The 19134-nt window shown below is 35.3% G+C and overlaps 1 protein-coding gene and 1 long non-coding RNA gene across 24 annotated transcripts in view; one reads left to right on the forward strand and one right to left on the reverse strand.

The window, feature by feature from the left end:
• Positions 1-19134, forward strand: part of NRXN1 (neurexin 1) — a 1113820-nt gene that overhangs the window by 399818 nt on the left and 694868 nt on the right. For 13 of the 21 annotated variants that reach the window (XM_063695888.1, XM_063695883.1, XM_055377874.2 and 10 more), the window contains 2 exons: positions 9679-9980; positions 13126-13287. In XM_063695888.1, the coding sequence (XP_063551958.1) occupies positions 9679-9980; positions 13126-13287 (464 nt within the window). Of the gene's footprint in view, positions 1-9678; positions 9981-12044; positions 12090-13125; positions 13288-13340; positions 13880-19134 lie in introns of those variants that run through there. The other 8 variants (XM_063695887.1, XM_063695881.1, XM_063695882.1 and 5 more) reach the window with 3 other exon arrangements.
• On the reverse strand, positions 643-12393 carry LOC109025745 (uncharacterized). Of its 3 annotated transcripts, none has more exons than XR_002004692.3 (4): positions 12283-12393; positions 8393-8495; positions 1884-2042; positions 643-919 (listed from the first exon to the last, which is right to left on the reverse strand). It is a non-coding gene; the product is annotated as an uncharacterized lncRNA (long non-coding RNA). The 3 variants fall into 3 exon arrangements; XR_002004693.3 differs by lacking the exon at positions 12283-12393 and adding an exon at positions 3102-3211 and having other exon boundaries at positions 8393-8528; XR_008676873.2 differs by lacking the exon at positions 12283-12393 and having other exon boundaries at positions 1884-2005; positions 8393-8531.

Here is a 19134-nt window from a genome sequence, read left to right on the forward strand (position 1 = left end):
AAGTGTTACTAACTTTAAAATGTTCCAAGTTCACTTGACTATAGTAAGTGGAAATGTGACAGCCCAGGTCCATTTGTTTTCATTGAATCAGTTTACATCCAGAATGCATGATAGTTTTCAGTTGCAGCAGTGTATCAACAAAGACATTTCTAGGGAGAACCGTAAATGCAGTTGCATGAACCTTGTTAAGTATATTCACCAATAATGATGACCTGTTAGAATATACCAGGAGTTATACACCCTTTACATTTATCCAGAAGAGTGGCACTAAGTTTACAAACCCACAGATAATTTTATTGTAATATTGCCTAAAGGTGAAATATGTTGAGAATAAAAATTGAGAGATTGCTTCCAATGATTTGGAGCCTGGACTCTCTGCTGGAGTACATATTAAATAGATATTTGATACATCTACACACTGATAGAGCTCTCTGATTCTTTCACCCCCCACCCTGCCCCGGGCTTTTTATTTCCAATGAAAAGATGCAAAATAATTCATCTGGATGTTAATTGCTTAAGAACAGTGCCATGATATCAATATATATTTTGCCTTTAATACTTATTTCAGATACAAGAGACACAAAATTGTCTTTATAATTCTTAAAAGATATTCTAAATTGCAGCACTATAAGAATCCATTCATAACAAGACTCTCACACTTTAATGTACACTAGAATCACCTTGGGGATCGGGTTACAATACAGAGTTTACATCAGTAAGTTGGGGTCGAGGGGGCCTTGAAATTCTAAATTTCTCACAAGCTCCAAGTGATGCTGATGATACTGTCCTTCAAACCACAGTTCGAGTAGGAGGTATAGAGGTCATTATTTTGTTAAAGCAATTTCACTTTCACCAACTCTTTCTTCTTCCCTGTGAAAATTCTCCTTTCCTCTGCTGTTGCCTTCCAAGATGCTATCATCTGTGTATATTAAAAAAATACATTCTATAATTTAGAACAGTTTACAAGATGGCCACAATATTTGCATAAATTAAATTATAGATTTTTAGAGTTACAGACAACCCCAGTCTGATTCTAGGGAGAAAGAAGCAATTGGCTATTCTTTGGGGTTTGGTTAAATAGATAAATTGCTCAGAATATATTGCCTTGACCAAGTCGGTAATAAGATGATTTCATAGTTAAATTTATTTACTTCATATCCATGTCATAAATGAGGACTGTTTATAAATACAAAATACCTATACATCTCCTTGAATATAATTGCATTATTATAATTTACTTATTTATTAAGTAATCATTAATTGGCACCCAGAAATTTTCAAATTTCTTGCAGAGAATCTTTATAAAGTCCATATTCATGAAGCTACTTTTAATTTTGATTGTGTTAATGATTTTCTTCAGGTTAAAAAATACAGCATCTAGTTCTTACAGATTACGTTGTAGGTACTTGAATCTGAGTCAGGCCCAGAAATTGAAATGTTGCATAGCTAATGAATTCCAGGATCATTTGTTCATTCCTTTCCCTGTGTGTCTCATTTTATATGTAGAACTGACTAGTCAGTCCAGCCAGACACAGAATGGCCTGTTTGGTTCTCAGCACCTTTGGTTATTTTAACAAATGCAAATCAATTGCACAATAAGATTGGAAAATTATCGTACTAGAGTTTTGGAACATGTCCTATTTTCTTTTGCAGAAATATCCTCAAATTTAAGCTGCATTTAGTTTTTGGTAATGAATTAGAAGCTCATTTTATGGCAATATCTAGAAATTAGGAAGAACCTGAGACTGTTATCAAGAGGGCAAGGATTATATTCTGACTTTTCCTCATTTAGTTATGTGACCATAGTTTTGTCTGTTGGGCCCTGACACTGTTCATCTAATAAATGAAGGCACTGGACTAAATAATGTCTAAGTCTAACTTACCTTTCATATTTAGTGACCTCAAGTATATCATCAAGAGTCCTGGGTCTTCTTTTGAATTATTTGATAGAAGCTTGGCAATTTATTTCTGGATTGGTCTCGAGGTTTACCTAAGTGAGCTAAATCTTGAAGAGTGAATATTTTATAAGTCTTGATTACTCACTGCAGAACAAGAGAAGTTAGACTCAGAATTTACATATGTTGAATAATAGTTGGTAATTTTAGAATATTTTACAACATATATTACGTAGAAAGTCTAATGAGTGAACTACTCTCCCTTGAAAGTAATGTGATTTTTACTTGTAATAATCAATTTATTGTTTTAATTTCTCAGTTACACAGTTCGTGGCAAATAAGATAATACTAAATTTCTTAAGGACTGAGGATTTAATTTGATATGAATTTGAATAAGCAGACTTTCCTTTTCTGCTTTTCTAAAGTTGTTTTATCTTATAGCAGAGACAGCCTGGCTTATTTGTTTTAATAATGCAGACTTCTAATGTGTACATCTGCTTGGTCAAGGATGTTTTTGGCACAATATTTTTGTACATTTGACTTCTAGAATAGAAAAATAAATGAAGCAGGGCTCTCACCCAAATATCTTTTTTCATTCATTTGTTTTTTCATATATTGATTTTAGTTTCTGGTTTATGTTGAACATAATCTTTGAATCACATAACTATAGTAAAACCTTCCAACCTGTGTGATTTGGGATTTTATATATATGAAAAGCAATATAATCAAGAATAATAATATTGGCTAATTTTTTGGCATACAAAAATGACCTGACATTCTTCATGTAATTGGGGACAGTGGGACTTCGTTCTGCCCACAGGCATCCTTGTCTTTAGGATGTAGGGTAATTTCCTTGCAGATTATTTATTTGGTGAAGAAGTTCAGTGAATTTAGAAGATATAGAGGCATTGGGTCAAATTAATGAGATTATATTCTATGCACTGGTAATGCAAAGGAGCATTGTCCTGAGAATCAATCTTTGTGTGAACTTAGGAAGTCATTTAACCTATCTTTGTTTAATATCTTTTTCCCATAAAGTAGAAATCAGTGATTCTTGGTGTTGAAACCAATCCATTTGTTCAATCTGCCATCTAAGGATTGAACACCTTCTACAACATCCAATGAAGTGGTTCAGTAATGGTTAACTTTCTTTTCTATGATAAGAAGTTTGTTTTTGTATCAAAAAAATCTTAAAGTTGAACTTACTCTCAGAAAATTAGATGAGCAAGAACTGTGAATTTTCTTCTAAGTTATAGTGGGTTGGATATGGAATGGGACTGAAATCCCATGGCAGCCTCTTAAATATTTTCCTCCAACTGTATGGCAACATAAAATCAATTGTTGTAGACTATTGGAAAGATGCTTCAAATTTTTAAATATTACTTTTTCCCAATTTTATCATAACATTGCTATGGTTAGAAATAGAGGCTCTTTTCATCTTGATATCAATCCATTAATCAACACATTTAAGATATGGATCTTCAAACAATTACTACCAAGCAGCGTATATATATATTTTTTTAAATCTTGAGAGATTACTCTTAAGAGCAAATGATAATTAAAGGATATTAATATTCATTGAAAAGTTTTAAAAAGTGACAATTGAAATTATTACTATTGGCTTTATTTTAGCTTTTACTATTAATAGTAGCATTAATAGGAATAGTGTCTTCTCATATCATCGTATTAATCAGGAAGAAAATACTTCATCAGACGAATTCATTTTATGCTTAATCATCCAGATTATTGAAACATTTTATTGAAATATAGTATTTATGCTGATAAATGTAGCATAAATGTCCAGGTAAATTAATTTTTCACACGCTTAGCACACCCATAAGCAACCCTTAAATCAAGAACAACATTAATTGTACCCCAAGAGTTCTCCTCACTACTATCCCCTCTCCATCTCTACCAAGCGTAGCCACTGTCTTGATTTACAACAACAGAGGCTAGTTATGCATGTTTTTAAATTTTTTATATAAATGGAATCAGAACTATGTTCTCTTTTTTGTCAGGCATTTTTTTTTTTAGCTAAACATTATTATTGTGAGATTTATCTGTATTTCTGTTGCAGTTGCAGCTCATAGATTCACATTGTTATTTAATATTCTATTGTGTGACTATACTGAAATTTATCCATTCTATTATTGGTTGTTATTTCAGTAGTGTTAAGTTTTAGATAATTTATGCAGAGTAACACTGTAAACATTCTAGTATGCTATTCTGATGATATGTGTATTTTTTGTTGGATATATGCTTATGAGTGGAATTGGTGGATCATAGGGTAGGCACAAGTTCAGCTTTAAAAGAGAATGCCAAACAATTTCACAAAATAGTTCCTACCAATAATGTATGAGAGTTCTAGTTGCCCCACATCCTCACTGACACTGGATTTTTTTTTTGTATTTTTCATTTTATTCATTCTGTGGAGTGTGCTGTTATTTCATTATGGTTTAGTTTGCATTTCTTTGAAGATAGCCTTTTATACTTTAATGTCTGTTCAACTACTTTATCGTTTTTTTCCCATTGGCTTGTGTTGTGTTTTTGTTTTTTGTTGTTGTTGTTATTGATTTGTAAGAGGTCTCTTTGTATCCTAGATATAAGTATTTATTGACATTTACATGGCTTTGGGTCTAATTTCTTTTTCATTTTCGTTGTTTTAGCACATAGTAGAAATGCAAAAGTTATTTGGGACTTGTATTTAAAAATGGACATAGACTTATTCTTTAAGTGTTCAGCAGAAACACATATGTAAACACTCTGCTGCTTAGTATTTGTTTATAGAATAGCACAAAGCTTACTTACAAAGATTGTAAGGTAGCAATTGATTAGATGAAACATAATATTCTTATAAATATATTGTGAAAAAGTGATTTTTGTATTTTCATGTAGTATATATGTTCTTTCATGAAAAAGAACATAGGAAGAAATATTTTCCCTGCTTAGATTTATGTCGCATTTATGGCATTTTAAGGTAATTGCATATTCCACAGACTGAATTTTTTTCCAAAACTATGTGGTTGCCTTTAATGTAAATTTGAATTACTTAAATTTGGAATTAAACAATACAAAAGAAATGATATATTTTCATTTTTAAGTAAGGGGAATATCATAGTGTTAAAAATACATCAACACCCATATAACTTCAAAGTTTATTACTTAGTGAATTGCAAACTGTTTATTATTTTTCCCCTTGGGTATGCCACATTATCTGGCAAACAAAACCTTTGTTGAGATTTATTCTGAGTTATGCAGATTTGGAATGATACAAGATATCTTGGATAAAATTCTACAGCCTTCTTACTGGACCAAACCTCTTCAAGCTCCAAAACTTTATAATTTAGTTATCTAAGTGGAATCTTTCTTAATATATTACCATCCCTTTTAAACTGAGTAGACTAAAGCACAATTATAATTTTCTAAGACATATCTTCACAAACAGTTTTTTTTCTCTTTTTTTCTTTCTTTCACAATGCTATATATCACTTCTTTCTGACACACAGGTGTCGTGGCATGTTAGACAGAATCTGGATTAGTAGTCTGAATCCTAGTCCCACTTCTGTTACTGTCACATTTTATGAATTTGAGGGTCATATAAACTCCATGAGCCTCGCTTTCTTAATAATGTAAATTAATGGGTTGGGCTGCAGGATTGTCTTTAAGGCTCCTGCTGACTCAGAGATCTACTTATTCAGTGGGAATGTAAAATTTTGCAAATACCATATTCAGATAAGTGGATCTCTTGTGTGTGTGTGTGTGTGTGTGTGTGTATGTATGTGTGTGTGTGTGTGTGTGTGTGTGTGTGTCTGACAAAAGCTTTCATAGATTGCCTCTCTAAATTAAATCCTTCATCATGTAGAATTGATTCTGGGAAACAAAAGGATGTAAAGATCCAATTTCACTTTTCTCTTATAGATAACCAATAGTCCCAGCAACCTTTACTGACCTCTGTATCTCTTGCTAACTTATCTGCAATGCCAGACAATATAAATTGTTTTCATATATGATTATTAGTATGCACACACACACACACACACACACACACATACATGAACCAGAACCCACTTGACTACCTATCATCAAATGAGCAGAACAATAAGCAATGACAAATGAGTTGAAGGAATTGGCAAATGTTTAGTTAACTGATCCTGGTTAACTGTTTTCTAAGGACTGAGACCCAAGTTCTTTATAATATGTGAAATTCCCATGGGATTGCATAATGCCAAAAGAAACTTATTACAGTTGGTCAATTTTTATCTTATCAGCATCAGCAGTATATAAGAATGACTTTCGGTAGCCTTGGCAAAATGTGGAATTATTCTCTTTTCGTTTTATGTCAATTTCATGGCTATGAAATGGTATCTGAATGTAGTTTGATTTTTACCATTTCCTGAATACTAATAGGAATGAACATCTGTTCATTATTCATAAACAATACATATCTATTTTTCCATGAAATTACATTTATTTTGTCTGTGTTCTTCATTGGTTGTCTTTATTTTCGTATTGATTCGCTGAGGTGCTTGGCATATTCTGGATTATAATCCTTTGTTGATTAATAGGAAATGAAAATATTTTCTCCAAAACTGTTATTTAACTTCTTACTCTATGGTATTATTGATGACCCAGCATTCTTAATTTTAATGTAGATGAATGTATCAATATTTATTAGTGCCTTTATGCTAATTTTAGAAATCCTTCCATTCTTCCATATCAAACTTTATTGTCTGACAAGTTTTCACAGATTGCCTCTCTAAATTAAATCGGGCATCCATGTAGAATTGATTTTTGTGAACAAAAGGATGTAAAGATCCAATTTCACTTTTTTCTTATGAATAACTGATTGTCCCAGTAACCTTTATTGACTAATCTATCTTTTGCACACTTATCTGAAATGCTTGACAGTGTAAATTGTTTTCATATATGCTTAAGAATATTTTAAGTTTGATTATCGTTATTCTCCTCATTTTACCTATCCTAATGCATTTTCTTCAGCACTATAATTTTGTAATAAATGTCCATCTTTACACAGGCAACTTACTTCATCTTCTTTCTCTGGCATATCATGGCTATTTGGGACTCTTTTTTTCTCATAGATTGTGAAGAATCAGCTTTTTACATGTTTTTTTAAATTTTTTGAGATTTTGATTAGGATTTTATTGAATCTATGAATCTATTTACATATGTTGAAACATTGATTGTCTCTAGTACACAGAACTCTAAATTCTTTCCAAAGTCTCTTATTAAGCCAAATAATTTCTGTAGATTATTTTAGTCTTTCAATTTGTGCAATATATTTGCTTATATGACATGATTTTCTTCATTTATAATCTTTACAATGTTCATATACTTTTCTTGTCTTCCTGCATTAGCTACAACGTCAAGTGTAGCATTGAATATAAATGTTGACAGTGGGAATCCTTGTCCTGTTTTTTATCTTAAAGAGAAAATTCTAGATTTCATAATAACATACAATTTATGTTGTTTGTTTTAGATCATTTATCACATTTATCACATTAATTAGGCAAGCAGGAAGACATTGACTATTTATCACCAACGTATCAACTTTACTAGATGTCTGCACAGACATTATCTCATTGTATCTTCACATTCGTTCTGAAAGATTGGTATCTCTAACCATTTTCAGAAACCAAAATTTGAAAAGCAAATAATTGTTCTAGTGACAGCTAGTGGCCAACCTACAATCCAAACTCATATTTTGACCCACATTTTTCTCTCAGTGTAATAGTAATATATAGTTGTACTTGTGCCCAATATTGAACCACTTGCCATGTTGGACTGACCAGGGGAGCAGACACCTGGACTATAACTTTCCGAGACAGGAATTAAGTCCATTGTGTTCACTTCATTATCTCTAATAACTGGTACTGGGCTTAACACTTGGGAGGTGCTCAGCCAATATTTTGAGCGTTTGAATGGGAGGGATTCACTGTTACAGATTGGGAGGTCTTTCCTGTGACTTACTCAGAATTATTTGGTCTGACTGATAGTCTTGGCTAATAATTTGCTAGTAGTCAATGACTAATATTCCAGGGCTCAATTCCTGGTGAATACCTGTAGGTGCTCACCATGATATTTATTGCTATGGTTTGACTACCTGTAGCCACTGATGGCCATTTTCTACATCCAGGAAGGCAGATCATCTGGCACTGATGCGTTGAAAGCGATTTGAGCTCTGATTCCAGGACGTGAGTTATTTGACAATCAAATGAAAATAGTCCTGAGATTAAAAACCTATTACAGGGGAGAATGCAACACCTGCTGATGTATCAGCCCTCCTGGGGGCATAATAGTGATAGTATGTTGCCAGTGGGACAGATTAAGTTTCTCCAGTACCTTTTATAATTATACATTTATAGTTTATCAGAAGCTGATTCCCAACCATGCTGTCTCATTTTTCTTGGCACAGCATCATTACTGCCTAGAAAGTCAAGGGGTCTTATGGGTTACATTCTTCCTTTGGTTCAACTCACCTCATCAGTGCGAGAAGACTGTTCTTTCCAAATATCCACCTTTCTGTTTGATTTGTCTAGCATCTCGTGAGAGCCGCCTTGTTACTCCTAAATCTGGTAAAGACTAAGATACGTAGAAAATGTTGAGACTTCATTTACATGCTATCCCCATGACGATGTGCTAGAATTCTTACCAGTGTCATAACAGCCAGCCCTACCATCTGCTTGACTACACCAGGGAATGGATCAGTAATCCAGCTGACTCCATTAGACTTTCTATCGCTACTCCATCCATCCGGAGATAAAAAATGCACGTGCTCTGTAGGAGGTCTGTTTACTCCCAGACCAGATTCTATCTTTTTTTCTTTCCTTTCTCCTTACCAGATAATTTGCTATGGTCTCTCAATGATAAAACTGTTTGTCTCTTCATTGAAAAAGATCTTTGAACATAAATGTCTCACTGAAAATTAAAATAATGCCTCAGTTGGATGGAGAGAATGTTGAAAACATCTTGGAATCCATTGTTGTCAGCAGAGTGGAACCATCCAATATGCATTTATGGTACCTGATTCATGCCCTGGAGATATCACAGAACTACTTTCTCTGATCAGAGCTCTTGCAGTGATACGGAAAAATTAATTGAATTTTCAAGAATGTCAGCTTTAGCTACTGCAGCTGATGGCCCAATAGTTGAGATTTATTAAAAATATACTGCCACCTAGTGTTCCGTGGTGTATATGTGCCATATTTTCTTAATCCAGTCTATCATTGTTGGACATTTGGGTTGGTTCCAAGTCTTTGCTATTGTGAATAGTGCCGCAATAAACACGTGTGATGAAGCTGGAAACCATCATTCTCAGCAAACTATCTCAAGGACAAAAAACCAAACACCACATGTTCTCACTCATAGGTGGGAATTGAACAATGAGAACACATGAACACAGGAAGGGGAACATCACACACACCGGGGACTGTTGTGGGGTTGGGGGAGGGGAGAGGGATAGCATTAGGATGAGTTATGCTAAATGACGAGTTAATGGGTGCAGCACACCAACATGGCACATGTATACGTATGTAACAAACCTGCACATTGTGCACATGTACCCTAAAACTTAAAGTATAATAATAATAAAATTTTTTAAAAAATACTGCCCCGTACAGTACTGTTTGACTGAGACAGAGTTCATGTCATGAAATCTAATTAAGCAGGTTAATTTGGGGGGTGATTAGCTATTGTTTCTGTTAAGACCTGCTGATTTGCATAGTGTATTTGTTTACTTATGTATGTATTATCTGTTTTCCTCTAGGAAAAGAAGAATATATTGCCACGTTCAAAGGATCTGAATACTTCTGCTACGACTTGTCTCAAAACCCCATTCAAAGCAGCAGTGATGAAATAACTCTGTCATTTAAAACCCTTCAGAGGAATGGACTGATGCTTCACACTGGGAAATCGGCTGATTATGTCAATCTTGCCCTGAAAAATGGAGCTGTCTCTCTGGTCATTAATTTGGGATCAGGGGCCTTTGAAGCACTAGTGGAGCCTGTGAATGGAAAGTTTAATGATAATGCCTGGCATGATGTGAAAGTCACCAGGAATCTGCGTCAGGTAACAGCGCAGTGGATAAGAGAGTAACTGGCTTTGTTTCTCGCTATAGCTGTGTGTGTGGTACTTAAAAACTCTAACAACATGATACAGGGCTCCTCAGAGTCACTTGCAAATTAGCTTTTTCTTCTTCTGAGATGAATCTTCCTGCCATACTTGAGCAGGGGCATATCTAGAAAGTTCTGGGGGCCCAAAGGCTATTTTGATACAGGGCCATATGAAAATTTCCAAAAGGGCTGCAAGGATATTCCTGCGACCTGCCCTTCCTGTGATGTGTGTGATTTTGTTGTGTTTTTGGTTTTTTTGTTTGTTTAATTTTAAATTATAGTTTTCATGGTGATCATTTGGAAGCATGCACATTGGGGTCATTAAATCACAGTTCCTTTTTTGTAGTCAAAAAATTAGTGTTTGTGATTTGGGATTGTATCAGTCCCTACTCCCTCCTCCTCCCAACCCCAAAATGGGGACAAGCGAAGTCCCTGAGGGGAAAAATTTCTTTAGGGGCTTACATATCTCCTGAAGGGTCTGTTTTTGAAGATACTTTTATTTTTAGCATAGATGCTTTAAGTTAAACCCCAAATGACTCTGGAAAGGCCAGTTAATCTTCTAGGTGCGCATTTCTATTTAATTGTATTTTTTAAAAAAAATTTTTTCAAGATGCTATATACTAGGAAAATATCAACTATTTACTAAATCTGTGGGTCTACATATACTGTATGTTTTTAATGAAGACATGATTACAGTATATATACGAATGAAAATGAATAGATTGTCCTTTTATATTGAACATTATAAATTTTGGGTATTATGTGAAACTTTATATTACAGTGTATCATTTTGTTAAGTGTTGACAGTGACTAATTTTATTGCCGTACATGCTGATCTTAACCTAATATCCTTAACATATTTGTTGTTTCTCTGAACAGTTGCAGAATGACCGGATTGTCTCTGGTTTTCCTTTACCAAAACAGCCCTCTCTTTCAGAGCTGTTAACTGTCTAACCTTTTCTTTCCTGTTCTGAAAGGTTTAAACTATCTGAACTAGAGAAACAAAAAGGAGCTTTAGGAGTGTAGATTTAGTCTAGCTAAGGCAAACAAATAAAATTGAAAGATTCTTGAGAACCCCAGACCTTCCAGATCCCTCATTGACATGGGAGGGGCCCTGCATGCTTCCACCTGCCTTTGGAGAGGATCGGCCACCATCAGTATAACTGTAGACCATGGATTTCCTATAAGTCTGTCTCTTTGGTTTTCCTTTTTTAATTTTTTCTCTCAGATATGCACAAAGAAACCAGAGGCTCATTTGAGAGAAGCACAGAAGGAAGGGTGGGGGCTCAAGGAGTCCACTTTCTAGATTTGCCTTTGCTCAGGTTACAAACCAAACTGCGAATTGGTAGCTCAAAGGAAACTGTAGTTATACAGCCGGGGTGCATGTGTAGCAGGACAGATTAAACACAAATCCATTCTACTCATTCTATGTGTCAGGATCTTTGCTTTGTTTCATTGCAGTAAACTGTGACCCTAAAGTCCATCAATATGACCGAAGGAAGTTTTGAAGTTGAGGAGGAGTCCTTGTATGCTGTAAAATTGAGTAGTAGGGCAATGCCAACTGATTCCTACTAATTTCCTGGGGCTGGGGTGGGCCAGGGTGGAGGAGGGGTCAAGTACGGGCATAGGGCTGCAGTGGTCAGCTGAAACGCTTTAGGCCTTTGAATCCCTTTTAGACTTTTCCAATGTCTCTCAGATGTACTCAGGAAGACAAAGGGAACATTGTCATGTGTCTGTTTCTGTCTAGTAGCAAATTATGAACAATAATAGCAGGAAAAATATTACCTCTGTGGGAGGCCTACTTGTTAGTCTGCTTTTTTCTTGTAAAATTTTTTTGCCCTTTTTCTATGTTACTAACATGCTTAATAACTAACATGTCATTCATGGAATGTTTCATTCTACTAACCGTTACCTGAATCAAAAAATGTACTAACATGGTAGAGACCATCATATTTTTTAAGTAACGATCGTTATTCTGTTCACAGTTTTTAATTTCCTTTCTCCCCCCTTCTCCACAAAGCACTCAGGCATTGGACACGCTATGGTAAACAAACTACATTGTTCGGTAGATATCATTCTAATTGTTTCTTATTTTGGGTTTGCCGTGTGTTTTCTTTCTTTCTTTTAACTGTAGACATCATTAACAAAAGAGGAACTGCGGTTGGTACTCTTCTGCTTACTTTGACCTCCTTCTTTTCATCTGTTGTTGACCTTCTTATTTTTTACCTGTTCCTGTCAACTTCTGTTTTCCAACTCACCTGTAGGGGCATCGTTAACGTTTCGAACCTTTTGCATCCAGCTGTGGTTAACACGGGATAAGACAAAATGGTGGCTGGCCCGAGTGACCGCAGGCTCAGCCAGTCTCTAACCATTCATGATGCATGGCATGGAAACTTGATTTGGGAATGCTGGAGATGCCACACCCACTCATCTTTACGTCATCACAAAGCAGTTGTTTTTATTTTTATGTTTTTCCTTTGGTTCTCCCTGTTTTCTTTCTTTCCTTTTCTGAACTGTACTGTACCTCCTGCATGTGCACATCAGCGTGTGCCGCTTCTACTGGTTGTTTTGCCTTTTCTCTCCCTTTGGCATGGACTTAGGCACTTGCATGCTGAACAATTGCTGCTCAATAGTGCAAATAGTGATGTTGCTGGAAATAGCTTGCGCCTTTTATGTTAACAAGGTGCACGTTGTGATTAGTTAATAACAGACAACTAAACCTTACTAATATGTACACCAGCAAAACTAACCTAGGAAGCATTTTACTAACACCATTTTTGTGTCTGCTCAATAACTTTTGAGTTGCAGTAGGGATGATGCTGACACTAGTTCAATAATCAGTTAACTGTCTAACTAGTTTAGCTCTCTTAGGGCTAGTTGAATAGAATCTAAGAATAAACCTCAAACAGACATGAAAATGGGTTCCGTCATAGGTCTAAAAACAAAAACCAAACAAACAGAAAAAAAGAGAAAAGCAAAACAAAACAAAACAAAACAAAACAAAAAAAAAAACAAAAGCAAAACACAAAACAGGCATATCCCAGGATTACAGTATCTAGGTCTGAGTATAGCGTGTCCTTTCCCTGTGCTTTGTTATCTAGGTGACAATATCAGTGGATGGGATTCTTACCACAACGGGCTACACACAAGAAGATTATACCATGCTGGGGTCTGATGACTTTTTCTATGTTGGAGGCAGTCCCAGCACAGCCGACCTTCCAGGGTCACCAGTCAGTAACAACTTTATGGGCTGTCTCAAAGAGGTAAATATCGTTGCCATCAGAATCATTCCTAATTCACGATCTCATCATTTCAGATCCAGCATGAAAGCACCTTTGCTGAAGACCCGATGTTCCAGAGTCAAACGGCACAACTTTAAATTCAGTATTCTACTATTGTTTATGTAGGATTGGGGGAGGGAAACAGCTCATAGATCATTATGAGGGAATTAGGTTCCTCTTCTTTATTAGTCTGTAAGTAATTTACATTTGAGATTTGTGTGGACAGTTGATATTAGCTATAAAACAAAGTCAAACAAAAAGAGATACTGGGTCTAAAGTTAAGCTAAATGGTTTACTTGCTTATTTCTACCTAGATGCCATAGGTGTTATGCATACAGTGATGACTTGAGTATTAAAAGAAAAAAGAAGAAAAAGAAATTAGCCTATAGGAGAAGCAACGACTATGTAATTCAAAACAAAACTAAAACAAAATAAGTCTATATAATGACATAATTTTGTTCCCTTATTTTCAACACATTCTGGAGGAAGTAAAACTGTTTCATTTGTTATCTGGTGAATTTACTTGATATTTATCTGAGCAAGATCATCAAACTAAATGACATCAATAATTTCATCCCTCATTATCAGCTGTAGTTGTGTATTGTAACTTTGTGTAAGATTGGAATTTGTTGGGTTTTGGGGAGAGAAAGATCAAGAAGTCCCTGAATTTCATTTTTTAATGAATATTTTCCATAAAAGCTGTCTTTAAAAAAATTCATTCAGACACAATCCAATTTCTTTGGGCTACTGGAACCAGAGGTTCCTCTTACATTATGCCTACAATTTAATGGTGTAGATTTCTAAACATCAAAGTTAAATAACTTTGAATTCACTGTTAGCCATAGGTGCTGTTGGTAAGCAGTGATGTACTTGGTTTATTCTAAAGTAAATAATTTAATGATATAAACTTGATTCAGTTAAGCATTAGGGAAAAACAATTACTACTGAATTATCCTTCCCTGTCTTCTCTTTATGTGAACATACTGGTTGATTCGTTGCCCAGTATGTGGAGGTATATAGAATAATCCTAAGGGAGATTTGAAAGTGCAATAGTTTTAACAAACATGAAGAGGTGCAGTTCGTAAAGGCCAAACCTACCCATGCTTTGTAGTAGGAGTGATAGATTGCCTTTCAGAAAGTAACTTTTACTGGTTACAAATACGTAGTATGATCCAGGTTTGTGTTAAGCTCTGTAGAGGATGATAATCTAATTATTATTGTTATTATTTATTATTATTATTATAGTACTAATATTTCCAGAGCTGTTATTTTGTGCTATTATAAGAGCTTTACAGGAATCCTCACAAAATAGGTAGACATTTTATTATCTGCATGTTTCAGACAAAGAAACTGAGGTTTGAGGCAGGTAAGTTTCTTGAGGAAGGTCACACAACTAACAAGTATTAAAGTCTAAATGTTAATCGAGGAAGTCTGATTTCAGTGTCCTTTGTGCTCTTAACTACCATAGTTAAGAGCCCTGTTGTAAGAGAAATGTTTGTTAGAGTTCCTAAAAGATTGTACAAACTCTCAAATTTGTTACAAACTAAAACAATGTTTACAAATGTATAATAGACTGTGAGGAATGAATTATTACATTATTTAACACAGTTATTTGATTAAAAAAGAGGGTGAGATGAGTGAGAGTTCTAGAAGACAAGGAGAGAAACACAGAAGAGTCAGAATATGAGCATCTCAAACAGTGACTAATTTAGACAGGCAGGGATGGAGAAAGTATATCAGGTATGGTAAAAGAATAATTAGATATTATTAGAAGATTTCTGAAACTCCATTCTAGGGATGGAAAGTGGAGGGCGGAGCCACATCCCCAATCACCTGTACCAACTTCCTCATTTTCACTGTGAGCCAGGCCAGGTATAATCAGTCCCTACATCCTGCTTTATACAGAGAAGAGTAATCCTGCTTAGATTGGAAAAAGGAAGGGGAATTGAGGGAACTCTAGCAGAAATGGGAATCTAACTAAAGAACTCTTTTGGGCATCCAAATAATAATAATAATAATAATAATAATTCCTGCAGTGAATCCTTGAGTTCAGCTGAGACACGTAATCTTCTGATAATTCTGCATAAGTGAGGCAGGTTTTTGTGTGTGTGTGTATAAAACTGTAGTTAATTGCCTTAACCTAAAATAACAGTTTCAAATTAAACCGTGCTTCAGATTAACACCTCTAATTTATGAATTGATAAGATTCCTTACCTTAGTATTCATTTTTTTTATTGGCCTTTTAACCACAAAAACCACAATACCAAAAAATAAGTCAGGTGGTCTTCCAAGTGACATGTTAGTTCACAGCGGCTAAACTCATAAAAGGAGGATTCACTTGTGCTGTTGTCACTATGGGGTTTGGATACAATTCACTCTTCTTTATTGATTGGACACTTTCCAACTCTGTCTTCCCCATCTGGGGTGTGTGTCTGAGGAAGCACAGTCACTTTTTTCTTGACTTGTGTAATCTTTTTCATTTTACTTCTTCTGATGCACTGGAGTTTGCAAGGATATCAGCACAATTAGTCTATAAATCAAAACATACCTCACTTGGAGGGCTTTTTTTTTTTTTAAGAGATGGAGTCTTGCTCTGTTCCCCAGGCTGGAGTGTAGTGGCATGATCTCAGCTCACTGCAACCTCCACCTCCTGGGTTCAAGCAATTCTCCTGCCTTAGCTTCCCAAGTTAGCTGGGACTACAGGCATGCACCACCACACCCAGCTAATTTTTGTATTTATAGTAGTGACGGGTTTCACTCTATGTTGGCCAGGGTGGTCTTGAACTACTGACCTCAAGTGATCTGCCCGCCTTGGCCTCCCAACTTGCTGGGTGTTGTGGTTCATGCCTGTAATCCCAGCACTTTGGAGGGCTTTTTAGTTGTTCATAGTTTCCATCCTGTCTGAACCATTATCTATTTAGAAGGCCCTGCTCTTGTTACTTCTGAAATGAAATAGTGACAAAGTATCATGGATTTTGAGTTAAATCACCCTACTTCAAATAGGTCAGCTTTGTGGAGTTACTGAAAAGAGAGGGATATACCCATGTTCATTCTCACAGAATCTCTCTTAACACTAAAATCTATGTAAATTTTCCTGAACTCTAGCTTGGACTTCCTGGTCGATAGCACACTGCATGTGTAAACCCTTAATTATTACTTCATTTATTGGCTGATGGCACTTTTATTTTCAGTCTAGTATGTAGTCCCTCTTAGCATAACCAGTCTTGAAGGAGATTCTAATAACACCTTGTCTGAAGTCATGGAAGAAATTTTGGAGTGTTAGAATGGAAAGGATCCTGGAAATCATTTTCTAAGTTCAACTTTCTTCTTTTGGGGAAACAGACCTAGAGAAGTTACTTGACCAAGAGTAATAAGGGGGTCCAGCAGGATTAGAATACAGAACCCTATCAAGGAAAATATAATATTTAAATGGCCGATTCTATTTCATTGTGAACAATGGCATTCAAGGCATAAAAATACCACTCTCACGAATTTACACATTTATTCTTTACAGATTAAAGAAAAAAAAGGAAATCACTCAACATATTGAAACAACCTATAATCTCATATTCCTTAGAAGCAACTTAGGTGATTCCCCTATATGGCATTTAATAATGTCTATTTGAAATGAGACTTTGCTTGCACGTAGAACAACTAACCCTCAATTGGAAAGTTACTTTTGTGTATGTGTTTATCAAATTTCAAAATAAAATAAGATTAGCTCAAAATTCGGTAAAGCCTAACCTGAACTTCATATGGTGCTTTGTTTAAAATGACAAGGAACTTTGAATGGCCAGGAATTCAAATAGAGATCAAAGTAGTTTTTTTAAAATAATTCATATTTTCATCACAAGTAAATCAAAGTCTGGGAAAATATCTGTACTCATTGAAAAATGACTCACAGTCTTAAATTTGAAAAAAAAGAGTTAAAGAAAAATTGTAAATAATAAATTGCCATTATATGCAGCCCATACCTATGAAATTCTTAGAAGATAATAGGTCTTTAAAAAAATATGCTTTCTAAATCTGATTTTTTGCAAAGGCAACACTGTTTTGACAGAAATACTTGTTTATATTATTTGCATTTTGATAACACTGAGTAAAAGCTGAAATATATGTTGCTTAAGAATTTTCGATCATTTTATATTTAATTAAATTTTCTAACAAGCAGTTTTTGAGTGACTGCTACAAAAGGAGAGGAGGTTAGAAAATCTTGCAGAAAGAGAAATCATGGTGTCTGAGATGCTCAGACTCTATGAGGACATCTTGCCCATTTACCTTAGACCACTTGGAAAGCATTTTCCTGTAGAAAAGTCTCACAGTTAATTCTTCAGGTGCTCACTAGATATATTTTAAGAATCTTTAAAGATAGATGAAAATCTCACTAGTATGTGTTTCTATCCCAATATTTTCATCGTATAAGTGTTTCTGTAGTCACTGACCTATCAGGAAGGGTCATGGCGCTCCCTCATTAATCTCCCCCTCAGAACCTGTTCCTGCAATTATTATGCATTTCCTGGTCTCTTTGTGCCCCCAAATGCTCTGAAATGCTTATTTCCCTCCTGCAGAGTGAACATTATTTAACGTAGTTTGTTAGTAAGGAAATGAAACTGAAGAGGTAGGAAAGGACTGTGTGTTAAGTAAAACAACCTAGAATCCTTTATTTGAAGTTTGTTTCTAGTCATATGTACCTGCTGGAGGTTTTACAATCAGAGTGGAGACGCTGCCTGTGTGAGGTAACTTAGAATGCTGCCACTAAAAATTGCTCAGATTAAGCCGAAGGAAGTATTCTAGAGAGAGAGAAAAAAAAAATGAGTGAAATGCTAAGGGGGATGAAGTCCCACTGAAAATTTCATCAACCTAATTAGATCGGCTCAGCCTTTAATTACACTTAGAAACATTTATTACCACAAATCTGGAAGATGCTATTGAGGTAGATGAGGTTTGGAAAATATCCTATCTTACGTAAGCATTTTCCCTCACTGTGGAAAAAATGATTGATTCTTTAATGAAATCTGTGTGATCTCCTCTGCCATATGAAGTGCCCACATCACAGTGTACCAGCATCAACACTGGGAAAAAGATGAAATATTTCCTTCCTGCAAATGCTCCTTAATCCCTATCTTTCTTCTTTTGTACAACAGAGAAAGTTTTAGAAAGTTTTGAAGGCTTCTCAATTTATGCACTTCTGTGGTTGACCATCCTCATCAAATTTGGTTCCTCAAGTGGCTTTTTTTTTTTTTTGAATGGCTGATATATATATAATTATACTTTAAGTTCTAGGGTACGTGTGTACAACGTGCAGGTTTGTTACATATGTATACATGTGCCATGTTGGTGTGCTGCACCCATTAACTCATCATTTACATTAGGTATATCTCCTAATGCTATCCCTCCCCCCTCCTCCCCTTTCTTGATCTTATTTTCCTCTTTGCTCAGAGAGGAATAGAGTATCTGTCATTTACACGTAAGAACAAAATCTCATGGCATTATTTGCATTCCAATTTATTCCAATTTTGGAATAAAAGGCTTTGGACCTGATGGATAAATTAACCTAGCAGGAACTTGGAGGAAAAAGAGATCTTCAGTGACGTCTGGAAATCATGCCAGATGAGAGGAGGGAGGGCTACTTTAGTTGGCAGAGAACTCACATGGATTCCAAAGTCATGATTAAACAATTTATCCCCAGGTTTTCATTTCCTCTAGACTTTTCCTTGTTGAGGTCCCTGACTTATTGCCTCTCTTCTCTTATTATTTTGTCATGGTCCATATACTGGTTGGTACCATTTTACAATTTACTTACATTGACCTTCCCATATGCCTCATCCC

Source organism: Gorilla gorilla, chromosome 12 (assembly GCF_029281585.2).
Source record: "Gorilla gorilla gorilla isolate KB3781 chromosome 12, NHGRI_mGorGor1-v2.1_pri, whole genome shotgun sequence".
In the NCBI taxonomy this organism is placed as follows: Eukaryota; Metazoa; Chordata; class Mammalia; order Primates; family Hominidae; genus Gorilla; species Gorilla gorilla.